We start from the raw sequence: 23876 nt of genomic DNA, 5'->3' as shown, positions 1-23876 counted from the left end.
AAAGAAAAGGTTGTATTATTTTCTATGAAGTTCTATATTCCTTATGTGGTGACTTACACCAATTATAGAAGGAAGCTGGCATATAGCCTAGCTCAATCAGATGCCTTGCCACAGTGCTGATCTTTATATAAGTTTAATTCAGCTTTATTTGTATGACAAAATACATAACTTGCATAGGTGCCTCATGATCTATAAAAGTGGAGCACATAATTGAATGTATTTTTACAACATGGATTTAATTTGAGCACTATTATTCGTTATACGGTGGATTTGAAGACACTGAGCCAGTATAAAAATGCTCTTAATGCCGGCCTGGCCCTGCAATTGAAATCATTTTTGTTACCTTGGCACAGGATAGCCATGTACTCTGCAAGGTCCTGAAAGCCTTTCTGTACTATCCGTCTGTTGAGCTGAGAGTGCTTCTGAGCCCAGTACTCCACCACCACAGCCAGAATCTCCTGCAGCGTGCCCAACACTCGCAGCTTCCACTTCTAATGCAGCAACACACAACACAACACCAAGCAGTCAATACCGACTAAAAAAATTACACCATATAGATTCAGTTTGGTAAATATGCACATGCATGCAAAACAGCAGAAGAGCTATTCACATGTATTCACAAACTACCATCATTAACAACAATCACGAGAGAGAAGCAGGGAGTAATAAGCATGATTTAATACCTCAGAGGAGTGAAGAGCCCAGAGTGTGGTTTCCACCAGCAATTCAGCCAGCTGCTGGAGGGCTTTGGAGCTCAGCGTCATCTTCTCCCACACGTTCCAGAACATGTTGTAGAGCACGGAGCCCCATGAGTCCGCTGCCCACCTACTACAAACACCATAGCACAACATCGACTCACAACCTCCGTCATACCACAAGAGAAACTATAAATGTTTTTCTATGTTTACAGGATTCATCTACCTACTTTTTTATGGGAACAAATCATTAATGAAAATGTAATTCGCCCACATTGAGACATATGTTATAAGCACAGGTGCAATGTGTTTCTGTGTTTATTCCAACAGCATAATCTCAGCTTACACTGTAGGGAAATTGAGCTGGAATATTGCCCAGCAACAGGTATCACTCATTTCTTTATTATCATCTATTTACATTGCACAAGTGTAGGAATAAGCTCCGCCCCTTGTAACAGATCTGCTCAGTCAACACATGAAGCAGCTATAGATTCAACATAATTGAAATATTATTTCACAATAAATCCAATTAAATTTTCTAAATGAAAGTAAGTAAGGAAGTATAATGCTTTTTTTTAATTATTATTATTTTATTTGTTTGTTTAAAAATGACAAATTCAAGGGAGTGGGCAAAGATGAGGAACAAACATTTCTGAATGAAAGTATCGGACATGCTCATTTTTACTGCGAGGGTGGAAAATTTATTTAGCACAATTTCTTCATTCTAGATGTTTACCAACAAAATGAACCCTTGTTGGTTTGAGGAAAGTGGAATGCTTGTCCAACATATTTTATTTCAATTATTACTTCTAATATATATTTTTTGATTATACTATAATATAATACATTTATAAAGATCAGCTGACTGATTCCATATGCCATGAAGTGACTTAAAAGTTTGAGCCTCTTACTCTGAGTCCATGGCGTGTAGCTCCAACTGAAACAGCCTGAGGATGAAATCTTGCAGGTTGCCATGGAAACGGAGAAGCTCCACAGAGGCGGGGCTAGGCAATGAGTGACAGGTCGCTGTGCTCCCCAAGCAGAACCTTAAAATAAGTTATAAAGAAGCTGGTCATGAGGAAGCAAACAGAAGATAAACTCCTTCGGAGGTCTGTTTACTTACCTTTCAGTTACGATAAGTGCTAATCAGGACAATTAAACTTAATAAACATAAAGAAAGAAATAATTAATTAATTATGCTGTCAGAATATGCAATTAAAGAGGTGGTTAAATCATATAAATGGAGTGCTCATATTCAATGCACCAGAGTCAATAACAATTAAAGCATCATTAAAAGTGCAGCCCCACTGTTACCCAACATCCACCCTGATGGTAATGCTCACGTGTCTGATTATAGATGTTAGATTTTTTTTGTATTCTGTACCTCACGGATGTCTGCAGGAACGGCCACACTCCCATCTCACACTGCGGACACTGCAGGATGTTGGAGAAGTACCTGGCACTTGCAGTATCGCGCCATGTCGGGTTATTGCACAGTATGTCGTTCAGAACAATGCTGAACATGCTGAGAAAGTAGGGCTCTGCTTCACCCTGAGGGGAAACAGGTTTGTACATACACTGTGTTAAGAGTTAGATGTGTTTATACAGTTAGTGAATTGAACAGTATTTAAAATAAAACAAGGAATCCTTTACATGCATGAAGACTTTGACAGAAAATACTGCACAGGAGATAAGCCTAAACAACAAACTGAAGTCCACCGGGACAAAACTGATTGTCTTCTTGACTGGTTAGCTGTAAAGTGGTCGTCCACTTTAATAGGAACACCTGAACAAGGCCAGATGACTTTTTTCTGTGCTTTTGATAGCCTTAGATTTCTGTTCTGACAGGAGTGGAACCTGATGCGGTCTTCTGCTGTTGAAGCCTGTTTTGTTAGAGGTTCTGTGAATGCTGAGATGCTTTTCAAATTTTCCTCTGAACTCTCTCATCAACAATGTGTTTCCACCCACAGAACTGTCTCTCGTGCAATGTTTATTTTGTTTTTCACACTACTCTAGAGACTGCCGTGTGTAAATCCCAGGAGATCATCAGTTTCTGAAATACTTAAACAAGCGTATCTGGTACCAATATCTATGCCACATTTAAAGAGAAAGAGACGACACCTTCTTCATTCTGATTTTTAACATGAACATTATCTGTAGCTCTTGACTTGTATCTGTATGATGTTATACCTTGAGCTGCTGATACATGATTGGCTGACTAGATAACTGTGAAAATCAGCAGATGTTCCTAATAAAGTGGATGTCAGTGTAATATTTGCTCTCTCTCTCTTTATCGTCCTTTTCCAAAATTGTAGACTGACTTATGCTAAGTGATGGAAAGTAGAACATGAGACATTGGACATTTGAATGTGGAGTATTTGCCTATGCAAATATTATGCAGGTGACAGAACAAGAACCTTAAAGTCTTAAGATGTGTACATTTTATTTTAGAAATCACACTGTTGCACCTTGAAGTGAAATGAAATGAAATCACGATCCATACAGATTCTCATCGCTATCTTATTGTTTACTGTCACCTGAGAGATTTCCTTTTACTTAACATGATACATCCCGGAGCTGGGGTGTGTGTACGTACATGGAGTGCGTGTTGCATGAACACGTGGAGCATTGAGAGAGGAGGACGTACGCCAGGGTGCAGACAATCCTGAACCTCTTCCAGGGCCTGGGCAAGGAGGCTGCACTCCACCAGGCTCTGAACAATACTGAAATCTACCTTTCTGTCCTGCACAGAACAACTCTAGAGAGACAGAGAGAGGTGGAGGAAGAGAGAGAGAGAGAGAGAGAGAGAGAGAGAGAGAGAGAGAGAGAGAGAGAGAGAGAGAGAGACATGCAGGAAATGAGAGGGGACGGAGAACAGCAGGGTCAGCATGACTCTGTCAGTCACACGGGTTAAAGCAGTGCAGAAAAACCCACAGTGTCCAGGAAGCAGGGAATAAGGACACCAGTGTTTCTGTAATGGACATGCCAATCACAATGCCACCAATCAAAGCACCTTGTTTAAAATCAGATGGCTTAGATATAATGTATCCTTCACAAAAAAGGAAGTGACTAATAGTGCTACAGGTGACACAAAGGAAATTGAATGACCTGAGCCACTCGATGAGCCAAATGTTCATTTTGCCTCACAGTGAGACACACGGATTAATATGATTCTGGGAAATGTTTTCACCTTCTCGTCTACTTTGGAAAAGACGGGAGTGTAGTAGCTATAAAATCCAGGGACGTTCATCAGCTTTCTTTTCTGCACCTGTAACGAGAGGTGATCGTAAGGTCATGCGTTAATGGAAGGATTCTCATTACCTTTTGTGCTTTAAGTTGATGTTGAGAATGAATGTAATTAGATGTAAGTGTGATTAAACTACTTCAATAGATGTCTGGTTTAGTAAAAGCCTGCGTTCACCTCCATTCTGGTGATGTAGTCTTTAAGTGTTTCCTCTAGCTTTAACAGAAAAGTATCATCTGTAACGTCCATTGGTTCATCCTCCACTGTTACAGGAGCGCACTCCATGACCTCTAGGGGAACACAACTTGCCTGCTGGCTCGGTTTGTTCAAATTAATGGACCAGTTCAAACTCGAGCACACCGCCTGGAACAGAACAAGAACACAGAGCTTACAAACAGGTCATCACATCTGGGGGTGATGCAACACAGCTTCAAACAACTGATATTCTATTTATGACTGAACAAACTGCCTATCAGTATCATTCTAATGCGTGTACACAGATTTATTTATTAATGGCAGCAATTTTGCAGGAGGAATAAAACATCACATGATGTTCAGTATTTAATTTCTCTTATTGTACCACAGCAATTTGACAATATTTTGAAACTGGAAAGGTTTCAAACTCGCACCAATCCATCATTGATTATTTCCTTATAATTTCACAACAATTAGTCAAACAATTACACATTATTATTATTATTATTATTATTTTTATTGGTGGTGGTATTATTATTATTAGTGTTGTTGGTGTTCAGTACAACCTGAGATTTAAATTACACACAGTCACAACATCTGACCAATCAGATTTAAGGATTCTGAAAAGCATAATTTACCCCAAAGAGATGTTCTGCTATGTAGCTGATGTTGAAATAAGGTGCAGCAAGCTTCCGAGAGGTTTTGTCTTTGGTTAGCACGTGTGTAATAGTTTGTGTGGCCGATTTATCAGTGCAGAACCGAGCCTTCCCTGCTTTCAGTATTCTGCAGAGGGAGAGGGAGAGAGAGAAAAAGAGAGAGAGAGAGACAGTCAGAGATACAGACAGAGAGACAGACACTGCAGTGAACACATGTGAATGCAGCTAAATTTATTCTGATGCTGTTTTTTTTTTTTTTTTTTACATTGTACAAACAATGTTTTTTCAGTTTTTTTCAGGTCCTCACCTTTGAAACATGGCTCTTCTAGCATTGTCTTCAATCTCAAGATAAACAACCCAATCCTATTCAGGAAAAAAGAGTGACATGACATTTTAAGACTTTACTTTAAATAATTGTATGTAAGTTGCTTTTCATCCAGTTGGTAAATTATGCAACGCTGCACTCCTGACCTGAAAAGCACCCGACGTGATGCCTTGGGCAACTTTCTCCCTCCATTTGTGAAGAGGGTTTTCAGTCAGAGGGGCTTTAACGTTAGCTGTGAGGTTTAACTCGTATGAGGCTTCAGGTAGCCATGCCTTGTGTTTTACACTGTCCAGAACAAACTGAGGAGTCACTATCCATTTCCCTAAAACATAGAGCATGAATAATTAGTGAATTATTACATGGAAGCAGGATTAAAAAAACACTCTAGCATTTTAAAACTCTGTCACCAGTGGTTAGAATTTCCAGATGTTTCACAGTACTGAGAAAAGAACTGAAAACTTGTTTATTCCAAGCTTATGAACATGTGACTGTATAAAAAAGGACCACAATTAATTCTATTAATGAATTCACTCTAATTTAATATTGTTACAACCTTCGCGTGAACTCCAATGAAAACCAGTCTGTGTTCTTGTTGATATGGTGATGGTTTCTATGTGGACGTTTTTATTTAATATTACTCAAAGAAGTCTCCAGTGGCAGGGCTGCAAACATCCATCAATTTTCTGTATCCCATTTGACACTAGGCTCAACCAGATCACACCAGATCAACAACCTCACACACCCATTCACACAGTATGGACAAATTAGAGATGCCAATCAGCTTACAATGCATGTCTTTGGACTCGGGAGGAAACCAGGGTACCTGGAGGAAACCCCTGAAAAACAGGATGAACGTGCAAACTCCAACCCCAACCCAGGATGTAAAGCTGCCTAACTAATTTCATTTACATTTCATCCAGAGCGACTTACATTATCTCATTTTTTATACAACTGAGCAACTGAGGGTTGAGCAGGTTCCAGTTCTGTTCTCAGTACCAGGAAATGTGTAGAAATCTGTGTCTATGTTATGTGCAATTACAACATATTGGCACCATATTGAGTGTGATAAGAGGAGATTTGTTTCTAAACACCTGATTACTCCTTAAAAACCATTCTACCAAATTCTACCCATGCAAGCATTTTTCAAAACAATTATTAATAAGTTTAGAATCCCCAAAATCCTCATCACTAACCTGCAGCGCATGCTGCAAGGAACTTCTCGCTTGCTATTGGCTTAGCGGTGATGAGATGCGTCATTGCCTCTTTGTAAACCTGCAACACAACAGATTTAACTTACAGAACTAAAAAAAAGCATTCAACTAACAACCTCACAGTCAATTTAATACACTAGTTCTAGTTTAAAAACAGTTTTTAGTTAAGAGTATCTTAACCTGTAAAACGAAATGGTGCTCAATAAAAAGATGACAGACCTTTTTATTCAGATTAATTATAGCCATTGACCATTTCACACGAACACTGGGTTTGAACATTATCAATTCAGAAAAACACTTTTTGCAAATTTATTAATAACCAAAAATGCACTCATGGGCAATCTGCACTCTAAAAATAAAACTCATTTGACTTGTATATGGGCATATGCTTTATTAACAACTGCTTAAATAGCAGGCCCTAGTGGATACTCTGAACTGTTCTGCAGTGGTTTGAAGCCTGTAGCGTGGCCATAAACTGGAGGTGTGTGGATTATATTTGGCCAGGCTGCGCAGATTGAACTGCTTGTTTAATGCTAATATAAGTATCTATTTGGCAGCGGTGTGTAGCCTTATTGCAATGTTTCATAGGCTGCTTATTGTAACTAGTAGCCTAATTCTTACATTGTAAATGAGCATCAACACTTATTCTCAGGATGGGATCATACAGTAACTTAAAATAAATGACAGCGTTTGCAGGAGCCACGCAGAGCCAAGTCTGTGCATTAGAATACAACAATCAAAGATGAGTAAGCTTTTGTAGGTGTGACTCATCAGGGTGTGTGTCGAAAGCATGATAGTCTTATTATGCCGTGTTCTCGGTCATGTACAATAGCTCTCTGTAGCCCTTTATGTGTTTCTGGGTAACATTCACCGAAGTGGTTTGTTTAGTTCGGCTCGAGCCTGTGAAATCAAGAGAGGCACTGACGAAAGCCACATTTGGTAGGATTAATGTCTGTTTTTGTTTAAGATTATATATATATGATTAAAAGATTCACACCCATGTACACAAAGTCCAGATCCAGGAAATTGGCTCATATCAGGTCTGTGAAATGACTGACAGCAGGTGCATCCAATCATTTCAGCCCAAAACAGATAACTCATTAACTTTTCCTAATAAACATTTTTTTAAATCATGTTCTACGTGTCTTCCAGGTTCTGTTGTAATTGTTTGAGTGTGTAACTCATTTGTGAACACCTACAGATCCTCCTATGTAGTGACCCTGGAGCTGCCTGATGGCCTGCAGCAGCTCTGTTTTCTGCTGGAGATCCTTCAGGCCCGACATCTGAAATACAAACTCATTTCCCAACATCCTGAATCTCCACAGACTTGAAACTGAAACGAATAAAGAAAACATTTTCACTTTAGAGGCAGAACAAACTACTAAAGTGAAACTATTGCACGTAATTTCTGAAAGCATACGTAACAGAAAGTTCTGACGTTTCTGTGTGTGTGTTTACCTGTTTGTTTGTTTGTTTGTTTGTTTGTTTTGTAAAAACGGAACAAAAGTGAAACGAAAGTTGAACAAACACGGACAGTGTAAACTGCCGCACAAACACAACTAATCTGAGTCAGTCACAAATCAAAGCTCCTGCCATATCCAGAGAATTTCCTACATTTATCTATCACATATTCCTAATGTTTACCTCATCAAAAATTATATAAATGTTCAGAAAAGGAAACATATCTGAAGCGTTCAGAAATAAATGTTTGCATCTATGAGAAAACACCCGCGATACGGACCTCCTTATTGTACAATTAGGAGGTAGGTGAGACATTTTAGAACTACTAAAATACGCCACAATCTCCTTTAAAAACTATTATTATATTTTTATTTAACAGAGACCAAACATCAGTTACAGTAAAGTACAATCGACATCGATAAAGTACTTCCCGAGCACATATAAGGAACAGGTTAAACCGAAGCCTCCCCCTACATTTGTTTGTGATTTGGATTGTTCCTCAAAGCGGAAGTTTAGGTAGGTTTAATTTCAAACTGCGTCAAATGGCCTATTTAAGTGCACTACTAAGGGCGTAAAGCATTGGCTTATGCGCACTATCTAGTGCTCTATGAATTTAATAAATAGCATTTTGAGAAGGAGTTACTATGGTTACTTCCTGCTGGTTGTCAGAGACGCTTTTGTGGAGCTGTTTATAAACAAGAGGCGCTGCAGAGACAGAGTTTGATGTAGAGTTTGTTTTGTTACAGTATTACATGTTGAAGTCGGTTTCGTGCGATTTGCTTGATGTCCTCTAATTTAGCACGCAAAGCCGTCTAATGTTTACATTTCTCAGCATTTCCCCCAAAACGCTGTCAATCTAATGAACCTTCACATGGAGGAGTCTCGAGTTTCCCTTTAACCTGTAAGTCGATGGTTTTCTCTTAATCTCTCTTCACTCAGTTTAGATGACCAGTATGACCAGTATGGCACAATCATCCTTACCCAGTAACTTGGACTTATTCACCACCTGATTATAAACCTCCTCCTGACTATTCTATAAGGTAGGCCTCCATAGTAATGATGCTTAAACTGTGCTTAAGGTAAGAGACTAAAGATAGAAACAAATCAGTCGTTTTTCTAATTTTCAGATCAATAAACTTTAAGCTCTGCCCCGTTCAGCGTCCAACAGTGACGTCATAACAGTTTATTCCCGAAAGAATACTTGCAAACTTGTATACACACTATAACTCATTACAAGTTAAGAAGTGCTGCATGGTTTGCTGTTCATGAGTGAATCTGAATTATATTGTTTCTTTCTTTGTTTGTTTATCCTAGTCTGACGTCTGAAATGATACGATATGACCTGTAGGTAAACACAGCAAATCATGTGGGTGTGTGAATGTGTTTGTGTGTTTGTGTGTTTGTGTGTGGCTGTATGCGTGTGTGTTGTGGGTGTGACCGTGTGTGTGTGTGTGTGAGACTGTGTGTGTGTGTGTGTGTGTGTGTGTGTGTGTGTGTGTGTGTGTGTGTGTGTGTGTGTGTGTGTGTGTGTGTGTGTGTGTGTGTGTGTGTGTGTGTGTGTGTGTGTGTGTGTGTGTGTGTGTGTGTGTGTGTGTGTGTGTGACAGTGTGCATGTGTGTGTGTTTGTGTGTGTGTATGTGTGTGTGTTCCTGTCTGGATGTTTGTCCACCTGCTCCATCCACCACAACACTGACTAGCATAACACAGTTACAGAAGACGAGGGAAGGAATGAAAGCTAAAAGAATGAGAGAGAGAATCAATGATTGTATGAATGAATGAACAAATGATCGAATGAATAAATGACAAAAAAATGGACAAATGATCGAATGAATAAATGACAAAAAAATGGACAAATGATCGAATGAATGAACATGTGTATGATGGCTGCTTGATCTGGTGGAGAGTTTAGGTTCCTGGTTTAACAAGCAGGAACATTTTATCATGAAAAACCTTTGCAGAAATTCAGATGTATTCAGTAAAAAAACACGTTTTAGGGCTTTTCATACTTTGCTTAACACTGGATTATTGTCGTTTTGATCCCTGCAGTAACCTTTCACGTTTGTAATGTAGAAGCAGCTTTTAGTACGGCTTTTAACCTGGTGCTCTGAAACTTTGCTCTTAAGCACGGCTATCAGCGCTAACGTGCAATCTGTACAGTGTGAAGTGATGTAGTGTTAAAATGTTTCAGCTAGATGCTTAGCAACAGACAGCCAATCAGAATCAAGATTTACACACACACAGACATAGTCACACAAACAGCAGTTAAAAAGATTATGTTTCAATAACATTTTTTATTCTTCTGCTGTTGTTTTTTTGTCTCAGGAGACTTTAAACATCTAAGCAGGATTTACTTATTTTTTCTCATTGATGGGAATGTTGTTGAGACAAGCTGTTATTTAAAATGATCATGTGCTGTAATTATCCAGTCATGGATGTTGACTGTGCAAATATGCAAATAAAGTTAATCAAGGGTTTATGAATGTACAGTGTGATGCAGGATTAATTATTAACTCTGGGTAAAATATAAGCGGTGTGAAATGATTAAATAAGTTACCCCAGGATTGTGTTGACCCGGAGATAACTGACCCAGAGGACACGTGTGACAAGTCCTGAAGTATCTGTGATTTATGCAGTGCAACTAATAAAAAATGCCATAACAAAATTAATAATGACAAGTAGAAAAAGAGAAACAGTAAATGTGAATAAGAGGTCTAATTTAATATTTCTTCAAAGTCCAGGTTTTTCACCTGGTTGGTTTTAACTAAACATGTCATCAGGGCTTTTAAAATGCCAGTGCTTTCACTCAGCTGCTAAATATTTTACATCTTCTCCAGTTTGTGACTTTGGGGTAAAGGGATGCAAGTTTCTTGTTAAGCGCTCAGAGAATCCATCAGCCCACAGCCAACACACACACACACACACACACACACACACACACACACACACACACACAGAGCTCCAACACAAGCTCTCTCTCACTCTCTCTCTCTCTCTCTCTCTCTCTCTCTCTCTCTCTCTCTCTCTCTCTCTCTCTCTCTCTTTCTCTTTGGGACTTTACAACGTCTGAGTTGGAAATAGCTAACAAGACAAAGAAGATGGAGGGAGCATCTGCCTAATTAGGCCCTGTGTGGTGACAGGCTGAACCTGACACTTTTCCCACAACTCTCATGTGGATCACACAGCGGCGATGATGTGCCTCCTGTCGTAACACATAGGCACGCTCTCAGTCCCAGTGTAATTACACTGTAGTTCCTAATGCCGGGCCACGGAACCCTTCCGAGATCCCGAAGCCGCTCTGTCTTCCCAGCAGACGTGCAAAGACGTCTCGAAGCTGGGATGAAGTTTGGAAAATAATAAAGCAGCAAGCTTAACTGCCGAATCTGTCAAGTGAGGGAAATAATATTTGTCCAGCTGGGCAGCCTCTCTCTTTGTGCAAGCTAAATTAATGTTGAGATTTCTGTCTGTGTGTAGAGAAAAAGAGTGAAGTGTCAGGGATGTAGCACGGGCTGTTTGGAGTTTGACAGGGATTATTAAAATCAGCCCAGATGAAGGGGAAAGCAGTGGCAGCAAAGCCAAATTGACACTGACACTCTCTATTATACTCACTTGGCTTGTGATGATGCCCTTGATACTATCTCCCCCATCTCTCTCTCTCGCTCGCTCGCTCGCTCGACTTGTGCTTTGCTTTGCATACTGGAGCGTGTTGTGCTCTGAGAGCTGATAGATTGTTTATTTAAAGTACACACGAGCATCAGTTTGCCGTCGGTCGATTCTCTGCCGTCTTCGACGTGCGTTGTTAGCGTGGAGCCCAGCTGGAAATTGAAGTGCACTCGTTCCTGACTGAGAGAGATTGAGAACTGTGGCTTGAGCCATCTTCGAACAGTTGATAACCAGCAGGAGAGACTGATTTATGGCGGCTGTGTCTCGTAGGAAGAGAATCAGATCATCGCATCGTACAAGTCATTGTGCAGATCTGAGGACATGTTCAATCAGCGTTTAGAGCACTGTACGTAAGCAGCCATGGATTACAGTGAATAGTGTTTTAGTCTGAAGATAAGCTAAGTCAATGACATCATTGTTTCAGTAGATGTAGGTTTCATCTACTGATTTAGAGCGCAATTGCATGAATGCAATTAGGAGTGCAGCTATTCACTGTTATAAGTGCACTTTTTCTCCCTGAATGTAAACATAAAGGTTTTCAAAAGTGAATCATGATTAATGTCGGCTACTTATTTAAAGATCCAGAACTAACCCAGCTGCATAGGGGTTAACTCTTAGTTTCAAGCCTGGACAAAAATAAGAGGGTTGTGTCAGGAAGGCCATCCGGAGTAAACCTGACCGAATCTAATGTGTGGACCAGACGATCCGCTATGGCGACCCTGAACAGAGAGCTGCTGAAAGTACAACAACTTATTTAAAGGTCCAGAAACATGTAAAAGGTTACTTTTCTGATTAGATTTAAATTTCACTCACCATGGCACATGTGTTGTGGTGATGTGACAATAAAAGTGACTTGATCTCTGAATCCAGCATATTTACCACACATGGATATTCAGGGTTGTGGGTTTGATTCCTGCCTCTGCCCTGTGTATGTGTGTGCAGAGACTGCATGTTCTCCCTGTGCTTCAGAGGTTACTCCGGTTTCCTCTCCCAGTCTACAGACATGTGTTGTAGGCTGGTTGACTCTCTAAACTGTCTGTAATGTGTTCACCCTGTCGGCACCTTGTTCAGTGTGTCACCTGCCTTGTGCCATGAACCCCTCAGGTTCCACGTGACCCTGTGTAGGACAAGCCATACCAAAAATGGATGCACACATAACATACAGTACACATGGTTTTGTAACAAAGAATTCTGGTCATAGGTTTAAGCCTCTCTTGGGCCCTTGAGCAAGACCCATAATCCTCTGTGCTCCAATGTGCTGTATCATGGCTGATCCTCTACCTAACAAGTTGGGATATGCGAAGGAAAACATTTCACTTTGCTGTAATGTATATGTCAGACAAAATAAAGGCTTCTTCCTTTTTCTTCTTAACACAGTATGACCTTAGATATAGGAAACCTACAGTCCACTTTAGCCAGCAAAAATGTAAATGCACCTATTTTATTAACTGATTATCTAACTGCTTACATCCAAGAATGTTGATGTAAATATCCCGGCACTAGTCTGATTACGTCAATGCAGTGAGATGTAGGCTAATGTGAAGGTGAAAGAAATGATCATATGCAAACCTGGCTGTCTTCAGATATTTTTAATCACTTATTAAAAGTATAATAATAGACTTCTAATAATTTTTTGACAAGGTTTTTTTTTTCCTTCTTAGAAGTCACTTACCAGCATTTCAGTAATAATAAGATCACACACTGTACACTGTACAATGCTCAGCTGTGTGAGGATTAACACTGAACAGGGTTTGAAGTTTTAAGAAAATGATCAACAACGAGGATGTCCGTTCCTTTTACTACTTACATTACAGCAGCCATAACCAATCATTTCTTCTTTCTCTTCAAATAAGCTTTTATTTCCTGTGTCTGAAAACATAAAGTTCTAGTCTTCACTTTGACTAGTACTAAGCTTTGACACTGGAGACTCCATTCCAAATATTTTGCCATCATTATCAATTCCATGTTTTTTCCCCTCAAAATCTGTAAGTGTGCACAGGATTATGGAAATAAGATCATTAATACATGCTTGTGATTTGCCTTTCTTAAAAACATGGCCGCTCACAATGGTTAAAATGTGCATCTGAAGTCTAAAGACATGTCTTCCACAGCAAAACTTTCAAGAAGAATATTTCGCTTTATCCTACAATGGACCTTCCCCCTAGGGCATGTGTACGCTTTGTGGAGATTCTTTCTTTGAAAAGAGATGCTTTTATGTGTTTGAGGTGGAATATTTTTCTTCCTTCTTTCCGCAGGCAGAGGAATGGAGCGGCAGGGTGACTCTCCACATGACCATGCTTTCGTGGAGCTGCCTGTGCCGAGCATGCTGAATGTGTTGGGTGATGCGGACCTCCAGGTCCTGATCCGTGAAACAGAGGAGAAGCTGAAACTCAACTCCTGCAGGTCAGCGGCTCAGGCAGTCACGTGTCCGCTTCAATCTGTCTGTTTGCTTAAAAGCAAAACTTGAACTTTCCCTTTTAGTTCAGTGGCCTCAGGGTCTGGCTCTCCTTCCTTCACCTCAAGGTCCAATGCATGACACGGCACACAGGTTCAAGTTGTCTTGTTCAATCCATACTTATGCAAACACACACACACACACACACACACACACACACACACACACACACACACAGGCACACAAAGTTCCTGTCCTTGAGCAACACTTTAGAAAAAAAAATCTAAATCCTCTCAGCACTGTATTAGAATATTGATTTGAACTTAAACGTCTTTGCTCTGAGTTTGCACGTCACACAAACTGCACCGAATCTCTGCTTTTGTTTTCATTTGATTTCGTATTGTTTTACATCTGTTTGCTCAATGCACAGCCCAAGGGCTCTCTCTCTCTCTCTCTCTCTCTCTCTCTCTCTCTCTCTCTCTCTCTCTCTCTCTCTCTCACACCGCAAAATATCTGCTGTGTATATTCAATGGCCTTTTTGTGTTTGAAAGAACCCTCTTCTTGCTTTAGACTCCAGCCTACATTTGTTGTAACGTGTTACATCTACATCTGTTCTCATCCTAGAATATCTAAAATACTATAACATTGAGACTAGATGATTAATTGAGACTTGATGAAAAGCACGCCACTTCACCTGAAATCAATAAACTCAAACACATGCTTTGAATGTACTCCTGGATCTGTGCCTCTCTCTCTCTCTCTCTCTCTCTCTCTCTCTCTCTCTCTCTCTCTCTCTCTCTCTCTCCCCATGCTCTGATAAAGAGCTCTCTTTATTAGACATGGATGCTTTGTTTTGAGTGAAGGACATACTGAAGAGAGCTCCCTAAATAAAGGATGTTTTTATTCTCTGGCTTTTCATGCATCATGCACCAGATGAATCTCATGTTCAGAGATAACTTTTGGAGGACATAGCTAGTTTTGACCAGACCAGGCACACACATTTTTGTTTGGTTTTCCACTTCCTCTGCTCCCTTGCACTTCCTCAGTGTCTCCTACCCTCAAGTCATGATAGCAGGCCTATCCAATCTGGAATAATTTGTCCGAGCTTTTTTTTATTTTAATCCTTTCTGTAGCTTGTAGGATGTAGACCCTGTGTCAGGCAGTGTAGTATGTGAACAAAGCTTCCTCCATTACCACCAACATCTCATCTCGCTTTGTCTGGTCTGCACTCTGTGCTCCGGATGGACAAGTAATAATCAAAGATTCTACGTCGTGAAACGAAAACGCTTGGCTGGGTAATTCAAGGACTATTACCCAAGACTGGGTGGTTTTTCATCTTCTCTCTGCATTAAAGGGTTATTTTGTTCTTGTGGTGAGAAGTGAGACCTGACAAGACAAGACAAGACCCAAATAATGGAGAAGCACAGCGAAGAAAGAAGACAGAAGAGACAGAAAGAGAGAGGAACTAGATGAAGCAACACAAATCCATTGGTTTGGACATGACAACAGTATCTCCATGACCTCCACAAGAGTGGATCTCCCATGTGGCCCAGCTAATTCAATAAACAGCACCGGTTCATGGAAGAAAGAGAGCAGAGAGAGAAAAGAAGAAGAAGACACGAACATGCTTCCCACTTTCATGCTGAGCTCCAGACTATTTATGGGTCACCGTAGCTGGCCAGCACCAGGATGTTCGAGATTTGTGCCATAATTGAAGTAGATTAAGATAGGCCGCCGAACAGCCCTAGCTCTCTCAAATTGAAACGCTGTTATCCATTAGGTTTCATCAACTCGGACGCCAAGTGAAGCCACCGGCAACGAGAGGAGCCATAATGAAGTGTCAGCCAAGGAGGCTAGGCGCCATGTTACACCAGCTCTGGAAACGACTTCCAATAGATACCTACAGCACCATGACATTTCTCACAGTCTCCTCGTAGAAGTGTGTGTGTGTGTGTGTGTGTGTGTGTGTGTGTGTGTGTGTGTGTGTGTGTGTGTGTGTGTGTGTGTGTGTGCACGGACATGGTGTTTTATCCTGACAAATAAGCCATGGTGCCTGGCGCTGGACGATACTAAGTACGCCAGATTTGGAGTGGACGGGATCCGCTTACACGTTTCTGCTTGACTCTGTGGGGAAAGAAGGGCTCTTTGATAGCATTCAGATAGGCTATTTGTTTCCTGGCCACATGGCTAGGTGCTCACTGAAGCTGGGGCTTATTTGAAAGGGATCTCTTCCTTTCCCTCACTCCTTCCTCCTTCCCACCTCCTCTTTTGCTCTGCCTCCTGGAGCGCGACAGGCCCGCGGCCCACCCACACCAAATTAATTTTGACAAGGAACTTAAGATAATGTCAAAGCGCTGACTAATCAGAGGATTGGGTTTCTGTAAGGCAGGGAGCTGTGAAACACGCCATCATGCCTAATGAAAGACTGCCATTGCCTCTCTCTCTCTCTCCCTCTCTCTCTCTCTCTCTCCCTCTCTCTCTCTCTCTCTCTCTCTCTCTCCTCTCTCTCTCTCTATCTATCTATCTCTATCTCTCTTTTCCTCCTTACCAGCTAGTCATGTCTGCTCTGCTCGGAGACGAAAAACCATTACAGACTCAGGGAGCATGATTGACATGTGGACAGAGGAAAAAAAAAAGCATAAGACAGGGCTTAGAAGAAATGCCTCTCCTCATCCTTTTTCCTTTAGCGCTCCTCGACTTCCTCTGCTTTTGTGGCTTCTGTTTCTGAATCTGGCTCCATCAAGTACTTTATTACATGTGTCTGTAAAGGTATTGTCCAACTTCCTTGTTTGCTTGTTTTTCTGAGCCTCTTTCTCTCGCCCTCTCGGTCTAAAAAAGCCACAGCGTTAATCCTATAGGGCAGTCGATTGATCTGGGGGTCGTTAGCTTTCCTCTGTAGTGGAGGTCATAGACACGGGTGACATGGAACCTCTGGCATCCCGCACGCACTTAATCAAACTGAAAATCCGACTATAGTGTGTCCTATAGAAAAGGAGAGAAAGTGGATTAATTGTTAGAATTCTTGAGTGTTATCCATTCAGGTGTTTCATTCCCATAAAAATCAGTTTTTTATGATGTGCAGATAAAAAATAAAAAAAAAAAGCTGAAAAGAAAACAGAAATCCATCAAGTTAATTCAATAATTGAATAGTTAATACAATAACTGACTGAAAAACTAACACACATTTTGTCATGTGAGAGAGTCTATGAAACCTGTTTTATTATTTTTATTACTATTGTTGATCTATTTTTATTTCACATGTATTTAATGTTAATTATATGTATTAATTCTCATATCAATCCTGTCTGATTTCTGACTCTTTTATGCTCAGCGCTGCAATAACGCTGAATGGGATTGAAATTTCTGCCAGAAAATATTTTTTAGTTACATCATTTGGTCCAAGGAATTGAACAGCAGGACATCCTCATAATATGTTATACTTCTGTTAAATTCTCAAATCTGATTGGTCAGCAGGTGTGTATCATTATTTGAAAGTGCACGGCTCGGACAGTAGCTGCAGCCATAACACAAAAGATATATTCGATATTAATGCACTCATTGTCATGCATTTTTGATTCCATAGTAACAGCTCATACAGATGGGCTTGTATGGTGGATGTTAGTGAATGGTGGATCCTAGTAAAAAAGTGGTGTTTAACAACAAAAACATACAATCATTTGTGTGCTGACGTTTGTTTTTATGAAACATTTATTTAACATTTGTGAAAGGAGACTCAAGGGGCAGTCGCAGAGCTTTGTAGCTTCCCAGGGCATGGGGAAGTCTTCAGGATGGATTAGTTTATAACTACATTAATGTAAGCAATAACAGAAGTTAATTTGTCTCATGGATGTTCCACATGGGGCCGTACGACAGCCGCCCTGGTGGCTTTCATTTTTATACAACAGCACAATCATCCTGTGTTACTCGTTACATATTTGAGTTGTTGTAGCCAGATTCAAACTGTATTTTTAATGTTGAAATATTCCATTCAGCAATAAATATATTGAAATTATTCTAGTGCATTATTTAAATGTATTATAAGAAGTTTAAATGTACTATTCAAACGTTATGCAAAACATTATTCCTATGATGGTATGATGTATGATGTATTGTTGTCTGTAAGTTGTCTGATGTAATAAATATTTGCCCAGACATTGAAAACTCATTCTTTTTTATGCATTTAAATATAAACATAGCTTTTGAGAAGTTTAAAAACCAACATTATTAATTTTCCCACAATCTTATCGGAGCATAAGTTCTATTACAGCATGTTTGAAGCTCATCTGTATTCATTGCTGCTTTCCTCTGTTATAACCTCTCCCAAACCCCATCAACTGCTTCTAATTGAGTCCTCCAGGTACCTGTGTAGTGTCACTATAGAGCTCTGCCCTCAGAGTGATGCCAACCCTCCTGGGTGCCCAGAACGAGCCGGGGCACTGAGTGTGTGCTGGCCCCAGGCCACCTGCAACTCCGACTCAGAACTTGCTGCTTACCCAGACGTGCGAGTGTGTGTGTGTCTCTCTCTCTCAGACGGACAGCCATAGTGATGTTTGAGGATGTTTGCGAATGGGAGTGGGGAGGTTTTATGGAGCAGTAGGGCTAGATGGTGGCACAGATGGATCCTCATTTCCACCCGGCTGTTAGAGTAAAAGTCCTCCGGTGGAACCAAGCACAAATCCTACTTTACGAGAAACAGTAAACTGACTTAGTCCATGTGTCGGGCTTTATGTTTTAGATAGACGACTCCGATTAAGTGATTAAGACTAATAAAGTTTAAATAAGAGCCTTGTCATATAGTTCTTTGCTTAGACCAAATTGTTTTAATCTAGCCCTTATATATATATATAATATATATATATATATATATATATATATATATATATATATATATATATATATATATATATATATATATATATATATTTTTAGATATATGTAGTTGGAAGTAAATGCCATTCAGTAAATAGTATAAAAACTTGGTAAAAGTCTTATTATCAGGTAAAGAAAAAAAGATTGGCTGCATGTGCAAATTTGTAGGCAGCATCTTCATTCGTGAAACAGGCGGTTTATGTTGGCTGTTAGTTGGAGTGATTTTACTGCGAGCTTCGGGCCATCATTAAAGGCCAGAACAGGGAGAATCACTGTTCCAGCACAGTCTGTCCTCACTGTCATGTCCCGTCCTCATACATATTTCCTCTTTACAGCAAAATGAGCCACATTTGCTGGGTTCCTGTTGGCACTTCTGGCTTAGAGCAAAATTAAAGTAGGAAAAAGACCCAGCGATGCAACACATGCACGTCGTTCACCGAGTTTACTGTGTGTGCACACCGTTAAAATTAACAGCACTTTATGTTTGCTGTGTTTTCTTGCGAAATAAAAATGTGCCACTTTGAAATGGTATTTAATGTCTTGCCATTGCAAGGCATCTGGCCTTTTGTATCACTTAGTGTTTACAGCTGAGTGTTTATAGGCCTCAAGTCAGGTGGTGCTTGGAGACTGTTCTCTCTCACAGACACATGATGCATTGTAATGGAGTGTGTTTGTGTGCGTGTGTGTGTGTGTGTGTGCGAGATGTGAGAGAGACAGACAGATTTGGAGAAAATGTCATGTCTAATTTATCATATACAGAGGAGACAGAAGTGCTTATACATGATTATGGTGAAGTTCTGCTTGTGCTGGGATGATGAAAGAGACGTGCCATTTTATTGCTAGTCTGCATCAGACTACTGAACACACACACACACACACACACACACACACACACACACACACACACACACATATCCCAGTGCAAATATATTGATGTCCATGTTCATTAGGGCTGATGGGTCTCGATCAGGGTTGTAGGTTGAACAGCTGGGGGATGACATGCCAACCCTGCGATTTAACTGTAAGTGTGTGTGTGTGTGTGTGTGTGTGTGTGTGTGTGTGTGTGTGTGTGTGTGTGTGTGTGTGTAGTATTGAGCAGAGCCTGTGCGAACTGCAGACTAGAATTGGAGAGTCCAGTGCTGGTGAGAAGATCCCCAGTCCTACAGAATGTTTAAATTGGTTCAGTCAGAGCAATCTGAGATTGCTGAAACCCGTCTCTACTGATCACCAGGAGCTTCTGGAATTCCTCAAAGCGCTGGTAATGCATTGTATCACATACAAACTAATCTACTGTACCATATAAAAGCTTATAATATATGCAGTTAATCTGTCTTATATCGCATTATTAGTCTGTTTAAATTCAGACCTATTGTGAATAATGAATGAAAAAACCTGTATTTAACTATAGGTAATGCTACAGTTTATAATTTTGATGAGTCCACAAAACATTGAGTCAGTGACTCAGTCAGTCTGTGATTCAGTCACATCAATGAGTCAGTCAGTCAGTTAGTGAGTCAATCAGACAGTCAGTAAATCAATCACTTAGTCAGTAAGACAGCCAAACAGTTGGCAGGCAATGAGTCAGTCTGTGAGTCCATCACTGAGTCAGTGAGACAGTCAGGCAGTCAGTCATTCAGTAAGCCAATCACTGAGTCACAGAGGCAGGCAGACAGGCAGTCTGTGAATCAGACTGTCAGTGAGACAAACAGGCAGTCAGTCGGTCTGTGAGTCAATCACAGAGTCATTTGGGCAGGCAGACGTTCAGGCAGGCAATCAGACAGTCTGTGAGTCAATCACTGAGTCAGTGAGACAGGCAGGAGTCAGTCAGTTAGTCTCTGATCAATCACCAGATAGGCAGTCAGTCCGTGAGTCAGTTAGTAAGTCAGTGAGTCAGTAAGACAGGCAGTCAGGCAAGCATTCAGGCAAGAGTCAGTTGTTGAATCAGTCAGACAGGCAGGCAGTGGGCAAGTTAGTAAGTCAGTCAGATCATCACCCAGTGAATCGGTCATGCAGGCAGTCAGTCAGTAAGTCTAGCAGGTAGAGAGTTATTCACTCATTCAGTTCTCAAAATCCTTATGATATTTACTGATTATAGATTAGTTACCACCATCTAGTTACCACCTCATGTTTCCACATTGCCACATTCCTTATCCACGGAATATCATAATTTCATTTATAGCTACACATACTGAAGATGGAAGAGGCTTACACAGAGGCAGTTCTCCAGCTGTTGGTGAACATCTCTGCTCAATGTGGGGTTGCCTTCCCTACCTCTGATTCTTTATCTGAAAAGAGTCAGGCTTCTCTGACACCCCTTTGCTCTGTACACGATGACATCACTCTGTACATACAGGAAACTTGGTATGACATCCGGCTCTTGTTGCGGCGCCACCTGTTGGACAGGTTATCCATGGAAGTCTCTGGAGTCCCCCAAAGGACTGTCTTTCTTGTGCAGCATCTCTGCTTCCTTTACACTGAAACAGAGGTTCTGGAGAAGTATCAGGCTCTACAGAGCAAAATGGTCCTGGAGCTTCTCAAAGAAAAACAGACACGCTGTCTAGATGGAGAAAGTGGATTTAAAAGGTTGGCTGTGGACTTCCAGGCTGTCTGTCCTGCTTTCTGTGCCATGCTGGGCGAGGACATTCACATCCTGAGTGGCATAGTTGAGCCACATTGCATTCTGAGATTTGTGAATCGGGCCTACCTGTGGACGCTGGCACAGGAGCTGGGCTTTCTAATGGAGAAGGAGGTAGAGTTGGTGATGAAGGACAATAGCACACAAGGAGGGAAGGGGATGAGGAGCTCAAGCAAGAAGGCATCAGTAGGTCAGTGGCTTTCCTGCTTCTCTCTGTAAGTGTGATATTTGCTGTATTATGTGCTAAGTGTAGTGTGAAACAGCATGATAATTGTATTTAGGTTCTGTAGAATCTAAATAAGTGTCTTTTTAGGGAGCTCTGTTTTTAGAGAACCTTTTTTGCACCTTTGTTTCTTATGGGTGTAACACAATGCCCTTTTTATCTGGACCTATTTAGCTCCAAACATTTGTATCTGTATTCAAACCTAACCTTAATATGTTTTTGGTCTAAACCAGAAGAGCTTTAGGCTCATGGAAATGTTAGAAAAACACAAAGGATAGAAACAGTAACAGTGTCAGCATGGTATATGTGTACACAGAACCTCAGTCTCAGCTACAGTGTCGGGACTGTTAGTTTTTGTTTTTAATTCTTTTTATTTGTACCTGCACAAAATATTTTCCTAATATAAAAACAGACTTGGTATAGATTAACTAAAACCGCGACCCAGAACAGGCATTTATTAAGGGCCTTTGTTCAGGTGTTAATGACTGCATTTTTTTGTTCCCTCCCATCAAATCCCAGGTTTAATGCACACCTCTAGTTTTGACCAGATGCCTTTTGAAGCTTTCTAGCTAATTTTTCTGGCCTAGAAATTAGCCCCACCATTCCTAAATAAACTGTACTCAGTTCAGCAAATTAGGTTGGTTTATTTAGGTAGGAAGTCCTTTGCAATTAACATAGTTACAACATCCTGCTCTTAGAAATCCTTCAATCTTTTTAATCTTCACTTTTTAAACTCAGGAAATTTAAAGATATTATCTCCCTAGAACATTTTCTTTGTTTAATCCATTCCCTTTTACCACATCACTGGGACCATTTAATGGTCGAGCACTTCAGGTTCTACCGTCAGCCCAACAATCCTTAAAATAAATCACCAGAGGCGGAGTAGCTACTAATGTGGACGCAGCGAGCATGTAATGCATGCGTACGACTATGCCACTTTCCTCGGCTGTAGCCATTTGTGACTGTACGCTGAATGTAAACGCTAGATTATGACACCTGCCTTCAGGCACTGTTTAATGACTACAATTGTTATTGTACTATTAGAGAATTTTAATGAGAGCTGTTCACAGTCATTTACCTACTTGCTGACTGGTGATCACACCAATTGCAGAGTTCTTTTAAAGGCTCTAATAATTTACCTTCTGCATTAAGTAGTATTCTAACCCTGATGCTAATCAAGCAAACGCCAGGCAACATCCCTGTTATTGAGAAATCAGTCCTAAAAGTGCATAAAAATGTTCTCTCTGTTTATTCAGCTCTTAAAACCTTTTGAACTTTGCAGACTGTGTGTGCAAAGGTGTTATTATTAAGCTTTTATTCATTCAGCACATTTTGCGGGCAGGAGCATAGCCGGGAATGAGGCAGCAGCTCGGCAAGGGTCCCAGGGGAGAACGGCGCACTTCCTGACATGCCATGCTGTCAAGGCACTGAAGCATTTAACAGCTTTTCATGCACTCAGATGGCAGCTTCTTTTAACCCCCTGCATCTGAAAAGGAGAGACGGGTGTTCCTTCCTTCTTTTATCAGATGTGGACGGCAGAGACCTTTGTGCTCATCTTTTCTCTATCGCTTTGCTGGTCGTCCTTCTTTCTTTATGTCCTCTCACCCCCTTTTTCTTCCCTTCTTCCTGGAAGTAATGGGGTGAAGACTGGACTGCAGAGTCTGATGTGCGGCTCGACTGATCTGGAACAATGGGGCACTTTAAAGCCATACCATCACACCTCAATGCATTTGCAAGAGACATGGATGGGGGCAGGAGGGGCACAAGTGATTGTGTGTGTGTGTGCGTATGTGTGTGTGTGTGTGTGTGTGTGTGTGTGTGTGTGTGTGTGTGTGTGTGTGTGTGTGTGTGTGTGTGTGTATGCATAATCCTGCAGGTGAAATAGGTGCTTTTTCTGTTTAATATCAAACTTGGTATCCCCCTGTTTAAGGAAATGCATTTTTAACAGAAACATTGTAAACAGCACTAATAAGGTATTCATAAATATTCTCCCCCTTGAATATTCTACAATTTTTGACCTGGACTTTTTTGGGATTACAGTAAGTCATGAACCAACACACAATAGATAATGAAGTGGGGGGGATCTACATTACAAATGTAAATAAATGTCCTCGCTTCTCTGACTAATTCCCTCTTTACCTGCTCAAAGACTTTTGGTTGATGGTAATGGTTGAACCATATTCCTTCCATATTTTAATAATGGATTTTGGAGGTTGGAATTTTTTTTTTTTTCTAACCAAACCTTACTTTTCTTCTAGACTTTTATAAGATCTAAAAATCGTTTTCTTTGTACCTTTTTTTCGGTTT

General features: G+C 40.6%; 2 protein-coding genes across 10 annotated transcripts in view; one reads left to right on the top strand and one right to left on the bottom strand.

The window, feature by feature from the left end:
* Positions 1-8066, bottom strand: part of slf1 (SMC5-SMC6 complex localization factor 1) — a 36765-nt gene extending 28699 nt beyond the window's left edge. The window contains exons 1-13 of one of the 4 annotated variants that reach the window (XM_047818052.1): positions 7785-8066; positions 7526-7659; positions 6309-6387; positions 5262-5437; positions 5098-5153; positions 4773-4917; positions 4117-4302; positions 3886-3963; positions 3292-3453; positions 2080-2246; positions 1607-1741; positions 684-825; positions 344-491 (exon numbers count right to left, since the gene is read on the bottom strand). In XM_047818052.1, the coding sequence (XP_047674008.1) occupies positions 344-491; positions 684-825; positions 1607-1741; positions 2080-2246; positions 3292-3453; positions 3886-3963; positions 4117-4302; positions 4773-4917; positions 5098-5153; positions 5262-5437; positions 6309-6387; positions 7526-7636 (1585 nt within the window). In that variant the 5' untranslated portion in view covers positions 7637-7659; positions 7785-8066. Of the gene's footprint in view, positions 1-343; positions 492-683; positions 829-1606; positions 1742-2079; positions 2247-3291; positions 3454-3885; positions 3964-4116; positions 4303-4772; positions 4918-5097; positions 5154-5261; positions 5438-6308; positions 6388-7525; positions 7663-7784 lie in introns of all 4 variants that reach the window. The other 3 variants (XM_027145680.2, XM_047818051.1, XM_047818053.1) reach the window with 3 other exon arrangements.
* Positions 8067-8346: 280 nt separating this feature from the next.
* The window catches only part of kiaa0825 (KIAA0825 ortholog), a 115490-nt gene continuing 99960 nt past the window's right edge, over positions 8347-23876 (top strand). For 4 of the 6 annotated variants that reach the window (XM_027145593.2, XM_047818050.1, XM_027145594.2 and 1 more), the window contains exons 1-4: positions 8349-8688; positions 13703-13850; positions 19801-19969; positions 20891-21536. In XM_027145593.2, the coding sequence (XP_027001394.2) occupies positions 13711-13850; positions 19801-19969; positions 20891-21536 (955 nt within the window). In that variant the 5' untranslated portion in view covers positions 8349-8688; positions 13703-13710. Of the gene's footprint in view, positions 8828-13702; positions 13851-19800; positions 19970-20890; positions 21537-23876 lie in introns of all 6 variants that reach the window. The other 2 variants (XM_027145592.2, XM_027145591.2) reach the window with 2 other exon arrangements.

This window comes from Tachysurus fulvidraco, chromosome 9, assembly GCF_022655615.1.
Source record: "Tachysurus fulvidraco isolate hzauxx_2018 chromosome 9, HZAU_PFXX_2.0, whole genome shotgun sequence".
Lineage (NCBI taxonomy): Eukaryota > Metazoa > Chordata > Actinopteri > Siluriformes > Bagridae > Tachysurus > Tachysurus fulvidraco.
The sequence above is the reverse complement of the archived record's forward strand: the minus strand, read 5'-3'. Positions and strand labels throughout refer to the sequence as shown.